This window comes from Protobothrops mucrosquamatus, unplaced genomic scaffold, assembly GCF_001527695.2.
Source record: "Protobothrops mucrosquamatus isolate PMUCROS unplaced genomic scaffold, P.Mucros_1.0 scaffold_212, whole genome shotgun sequence".
NCBI lineage: Eukaryota > Metazoa > Chordata > Lepidosauria > Squamata > Viperidae > Protobothrops > Protobothrops mucrosquamatus.
The window spans coordinates 26,202-32,712 of record NW_015386288.1 but is presented as its reverse complement, the minus strand read 5'-3'; the positions used below and the strand labels follow the sequence as shown (position 1 = coordinate 32,712).

General features: G+C 44.9%; 1 protein-coding gene across 1 annotated transcript in view; it reads right to left on the bottom strand.

Annotated features, from left to right (window-relative positions):
- Positions 1 to 797: 797 nt before the first annotated feature.
- Positions 798 to 6,511, bottom strand: part of KCNN4 (potassium calcium-activated channel subfamily N member 4) — a gene marked incomplete at its 5' end in the record, with an annotated part of 24,231 nt that continues 18,517 nt past the window's right edge. The window contains 4 exons of the mRNA XM_015826791.1: positions 798 to 1,544; positions 2,762 to 2,940; positions 5,087 to 5,156; positions 5,760 to 5,878. Coding sequence (XP_015682277.1) covers positions 2,782 to 2,940; positions 5,087 to 5,156; positions 5,760 to 5,878 — 348 coding nt within the window. The remainder of the gene's footprint in view (positions 1,545 to 2,761; positions 2,941 to 5,086; positions 5,157 to 5,759; positions 5,879 to 6,511) is intronic.

Below are 6,511 nucleotides of genomic sequence, written 5' to 3'. Positions count from 1 at the left end.
ACTCCAGGTAGTCCTCACTTAATAACCAGTCACTTCACAACCACTGGATGTTACAAGGGACTTCCTCCCCCCCTCTTGCCCCAAAAGTCCCAGTTCCACAATCCCAGCAGTGGCACACAGACACATGCCCCCTAGTGGTCACATAGCTGCATTTCGGGCTCTTGGCCTTTACGGCTGGTTGCAGCATTCTGGGGTCACATGACATGATTTAGCAATAGCACTTAGACTTATATACCGCTTCACAGTGCTTTACAACCCTCTCTAAGCGGTTTACAGAGTCAGCCTATTTGCCCCCAAACAATCTGGGCCTTCATTTTACCAACTTCGGAAGGATGGAAGGCTGAGTCCAATCTTGAGCCTGTGAGAATCGAACTGCTGGCAGGCTGGCAGAATTAGCCTGCAATACTGCTCTCTAGCCACTGCACCACCATGGCTCTTTACATCAGTTTTTGCTAGAATCTAGTCTTCGGCCGGTTTCCAGCAAACAATGCCCATAAGAATGCATTGACTTGCTTAATGATTATAGGTTTGCTTAGCAACCACCGCAAAAAAAAAAAATGGGTGTCTTGATTTATGAATATCATGACTTAATTACAGAAATTCCAGGCTGCATTGCGAAGGACATAAATTGGGGACCAGTAAACCAACCCAAATGCCATTGTCAAGAGCAAACCTCTGCATATGAGCATCTTTGGGTAGGTAGCTGGTAATTATGTTAATGTTTGACAGGGGAACCCCTGACCAAGTTTTGACGTTCAATGTAAGGCCAACTCCCGTCTTCCTGTTGGAGATGCTTTAATTTAGATTTTTGCACCAAGTGCACGATTGGAACTCAAAGCCCCTCCGATCAAGTCGTACGATTCTAAGTAGCCTCGAGAATTTCACACAGATACACCAAATATAAAAAATGAAGCCCCTCTCCCCGTGACACGCAAGGGTCCTGGCCTGTAGGCAGCTTGTCACTTTTACTCAGTCACCAAATCTCTGTGGCAAGCTGTCAAAACTAAACCGAACGGCGTCTTCCACCCTGAAGAAGTTACTGGGCAGTAGGTTACCAACTGCTTCCTGCAGATCTGATTCCTGCAACGTCTGGAAAAAGTTTCTGCCCAAGAACAAAGGCAAAAAACCCTTCGCATTCCACAGCGCTGAGCTTTTTCTTCCGTTCAAGTACTTACTTCTCTGGCCGTTTCCCTATCCCATAAGTAGTTTCCACCCTGTTCCCTCCACAGTTCAGTTTTTTTTCTCTTCAATAAAGAGGAGACCAGGATGTGGTTTCCATCCAGAAGACCCTCCGCATATGTCTTTGCAGATACATTCACCCGAACAATCGTTTCCTCAACTGGAAACTGCAGTTTTTAAGTCCACTGATGCTAAAGGTTTATAAGGCTTGCAGTGATTTGAAGGTACCACGGGATGGAGCTGTAGTAACAGTTTCTTTAGCCTATGTGGAATCCATTTTAAAAAAAAAGGCAGATGGCCTTCTAAAAGTCCATTTCTTGAGCCAGGGATGGGTAAATGAGATCAAAATCCTCTCAATGTCCAACCTGAGAAGGGGAAAAAATCAAAACAGGGATGACATGTTAGTTCTGGGCTTGGACAGCTCCAATAAATGTCAAGCTAGGTGCCCATTTTTATCTACCTGCACCCCTCCTACCAGACTGAATCCAGGTATTGTTCTTATTTTTTAAATCAAATCCTTATTTTTTATTTCTTTATATCCCACTTTTATTACTTTTATTAATAACTCAAGTCGGTGAACACTCCTAGCACTCCTCCTTCCTGTTTCCCCACCATACAGCAATCTTGTGAGATGGGTTGGGCTGGGAGAAAGTTGACTGGCTCAAAGTTACCCAGTCAGTTTTCATGCCTAAGGCAGGACTAGAACTCACCATCTCCTGGTGATTGGCCCAAAGTCACCCAGTCAGTTTTCATGCCTAAGGCGGGACTAGAACTCACAGTCTCCTGGTGATTGGCCCAAAGTCACCCAGCCACGTTTTATGCCTAAGGCGGGACTAGAACTCACAGTCTTCTGGTGATTGGCCCAAAGTCACCCAGCCAGCTTTCATGCCTAAGTAGGATTAGAACTCAGAGCCTCCTAGTTTCTAGCCTGGTGCCTTAGTTACTAGATCAAACAGATCAGCATAGGGAGAGCGGGACAGAGCAGGTATGCTAAAATGTCCTACATTTCAGATATACGGATTTGGCCTTAAGAGTAAATTACCCCCAAAAATCCGCCTCCATTATTTTTGGATTTCTGAGGGCAGAACCAACTATGTGAGACAGGCTATTCTAGGTTAAGTTAGAACTGCAATCCCTTCTAAAGTACAGCATCGCGTCAGACATCTTAGGTCGTCCAGAGAGGAAACAACGACCAGATGAGTTTATCCTGCTTTGTATCGTAAAGCTGCATTAAACCGAACCTGGCCCGTTCAAATTTCCCACCATTTTACTGCCTGATTGTTTTGAACTTTCTTTCGGCTGCCTGTTATGTAACTGTGGGCCAAGGCTTTTCTTATCTGATCGTTCCCCAGCCAGCACCTCTCTCCTCCCCTTCCTGTCCCTCAAGGTCATTCCCACATTATACGTGGTGAAAGATATCCCCTTACTTCGGCCTTTCCTCAAACCCGCGTTCCACAACCTTCCCTGCTTTTTATCCCTGCCATTTTCCATGCATTCATATATATATTTTTGCAAACAGAAAAGGTAGTGCAAACCCCCCCCCCAAAAAACAGCTCTGTTCGGGCAGAGGCCCAGCCCTTACCTGGCAGCCTTTGACCATCATCAATGCACCTGCTGTTCCTCCTGTTGCTTGGACTGCACAAGGACGGAAAGCAATCTGGTCACCTCGTCCAGTTTCCTGTCGAGGGACTCGATCTGTTTTTCCAGCTCCCGGTGAGAGCTGGAAAGGCTGGACTTGAGGTCGCACATGATCATTTGCATCTGGAAAGGAAGAAGACAGAAGTCGGGCTGGTGAGCTTTTGGGGTCTTCTGACTCCCTGAAGCCAGGAGTCAGAAGTACAAGTAATAATAATAATAATAATAATAATAATAATAATAATAATAATAATAATAATAATAGTAATAGTAATAATAGTAATAGTAATAATAATAGTAATAATAATAGTAATAATAATAGTAATAATAATTAATAATAATTAATAATAATTAATAATAATTAATAATAATAAAAAAGTTGGAAGGGACCTCGGAGGTCATCGAGTCCAACCCCCTGCTCTGGCAGGAAACTCTATACCAGTGGTAGGCAACCTTGGCTCTTTTATGACTCGTGGACTTCACCTCCCAGGATTCCTGAGCCAGCATGCTGGCTCAGGAATTCTGGGAGTTGAAGTCCACGAGTCATAAAAGAGCCAAGGTTGCCTACCCCTGCCCTATACCATTTCAGACAAATGGCTGTCCAGTCTCTTCTTAAAAACTTCCAGTGTTGGAGCATTCACCGCTTCTGGAGGCAGGTTGTTCCGCTGGTTAATTGTTCTAACTGTCAGGAAGTTTCTCCTTAGTTCTAGGTTGCTTCTCTCCTTGATCGGTTTCCATCCGGTGCTTCTCGTCCTGCCTTCAGGTGCCTTGGAGAATAGCTTGACTCCCTCTTCTTTGGGGCAGCCCCTGAGATATTGGAACACTGCTATCATGTCCCCCCTCATCCTTCTCTTTGTTAAACTAGACATACCCAATTCCAGCAGCCGTTCCTTATATGTTTTAGCCTCCAGTCCCCTGATCATCTTTGTTGCTCTTCTCTGTACTCTTTCTAGAGTCTCAACATCTTTTTTACATCTTGGTGACCAAAACTGGATGCAGTATTCCAAGTGTGGCCTTACCAAGGCATTGTAAAGTAGTATTAACACTTCACATGATCTTGATTCTATCCCTCTGTTAATGCAGCCTAGCACTGTGTTGGCCTTTTTGGCAGCTGCAGCACACTGCTGGCTCATATTTAAGTGATTGTCCACTAGGACTCCGAGATCCCTCTCACAGTTACTACTATTGAGCAAGGTACCCCCTATACTATACTTTTTAAGTTGAACTCAACTCCTGGGGACTCCATGGACAACATCCACCCAGCTCCCTTTCTGGGAGAGTCCTTTAGCTTCCCATGTTAACCTAGAGCTGTGGTGGTCACCTATCCTGCCTAGCGTCTGACCCCAAACAAGGTCAGCCAGCACATATAACCTACAGCAGGGGTTTTCAAACTTGGCCCTTTTATGACTTGTGGACTTCAACTCCCAGAATGCCTGGCTGAGGAATTCTGGGACTTGAAGTCCACAGGTCTTAAAGTTGACAGAGTTGGACACCTCTGGATTAGACGAAAAACATATATAATTCACATTATGCTCAAAGAGGGGAGCCCAGCCACCATAGAACAGAAAAGCTCTCTGTTTCTCCCACTTCCTTTTGGACAATCTTTGCACAACCAACTCTTCTCTTTCCATGGACAGTTCCCCACCACAGTGATGTTCCATAGCTACTGAACACCAGTGTTACCTCATGGGAGGCGAGGGGAATCAAATCTACACAAACAGGTGTATGGCTTCCATAACAAGGATTCTGGAAACTGGGTTTCAATGAGATGGTTGATGGTTCTGCTCTATAGTAGAGACACATGCTTTCATTTGTTTGTCTGTTTTAATATGCTGTGCACCGCCCTGAGTCCTACGGGAGAAGGGCGGTATATAAATTAAATTATTATTATTATTATTATTATTATTATTTGAAGTGGACTCCTTTTTTTTTCAATTGATCTAAACCAGGGGTCTTCAAACTTGGCCCTTTTATGACTTGTGGATTTCAACTCCCAGGCACACTGGCTGAGGAATTCTGGGAGTTGAAGTCCACAAGTCATAAAAGGGCCAGGTTTGAAGACCCCTGACCTACAGCAAAAGAAACTATTCCATCTCAGCTGAAGACAGTGATGGAGAAGTGACAGTTTTCCAACATGTGGCTGATTCTTACACTCTTGATTGCCCTGGCTGGGTTGCTGGAAATTGTAGTTCAGGCACCCACATGTAGAAGGATACGGCTTCCTTTAAACCAGGGCAAGGGTTTCCTCTCTCAGGTTGGCTAGAAAACCCACCTTAGAAATATCCACCATGGTATTGACTTGATCTCGGATCTTACGGTGTTTCATCCTCACATGGCGAAACCTGCAAGAAGGAAAGAGTTAGTTCCCGAGCAACAAAGATGATTAGGGGACTGGAGGTGAAAACATACGAAGAACAGTTGCAGGAATTGGGTTATGTCTAATTTAATGAAGAGAAGGACGAGGGGTGACTTGATAGCAGTCTTCCAATATCTCAGGGGCTTCCACAAAGAAGAGGGAGCCGAGCTATTCTCCGAAGCAACTGAAGGCAGGACAAGAAGCAAAGGATGGAAACTAACCAAAGAGAGAAGCAACCTAGAACTAAGGAGAAATTTCCTGACAGTGAGAACAATTAACCAGTGGAATGACTTGCCTCCAGAAGTTGTGGGTGCTCCAACACTGGAGGTTTTCAAGAAGAGATGGGACAACTATTTGTGTAAAATGATAACAGGGTTTCCTGCTTGAGCAGGGGGTTGGATTAGAAAACCTCCAAGTCCCTTCCATCTTTTATTCCTTCCCTGCCACCCATGCTGGCTGGGAATTCTGGAAGTTGAAGTTCATAAGTCTTGAAATTGCCAAGGTTGGACAGCTGGCTGGGGAAATCTGGGAGTTGTAATCTACAAGTCTTAAACTCAAATGCTCATTGTCATTGGGATTCCTCACTTACATGTGAATGGCTGCCAGCAGCCGCCGGTGATGTTTGCGCGTCCTTAATCCATCCTTCCTCTTGGTATGCTTGTACAATAACCAGGCTTCTTGTAGTACGTTGGCCGCTGAACATTTCATCTGGAAGCACATACAAATCGGGTCAAGAAGAAGTTATGTTTGGGACAATTCAACCACTGTTTTTCACCATAACCTGCGGCTTGGGTTAGCTAAGTTTGCAAGACATAAGCTGTGTTGTACTGTACTGCAGTAGGGTAAGTTAGCTACCTGGACATCAAGAGTTGGCGATCTGTGGCCCTCCAGATGTTGCTGGACTCTATAACTCTCAACATTCCCAACTAGCACGGCCACTGACAAAAGATGGTGGGAGTTATAGCTGAACATCTGAAGTGCCATAGATGGCTTCTACCTCACACCCTTTGGAAAAAGCAGCTGTTTCTGGCTTAGATGAGGAGGGAGAGAGGGAGCAGAAGGAGGAGGAAGAGAGGGAAGAGAAGGAGGAGGAGACGGAGGAGGAGGAGGAGGAGGAGGAAGAAGAAGAAGAAGAAGAAGAAGAAGAAGAAGAAGAAGAAGAAGAAGAAGAAGAAGAAGAAGAAGAAGAAGAAGAAGAAGAAGAAGAAGAAGAAGAAGAAGAAGAAGAAGAAGAAGGGGAGGGAGCAGGAAAAGGAGGGAGAGGGAAGAGAAGGATTAGGAGAGGGAGGAGAAGAGGAGGAGGAAGAAGAAGAGGAGGAGGAGGAGAAGAAGAAGAAGAAG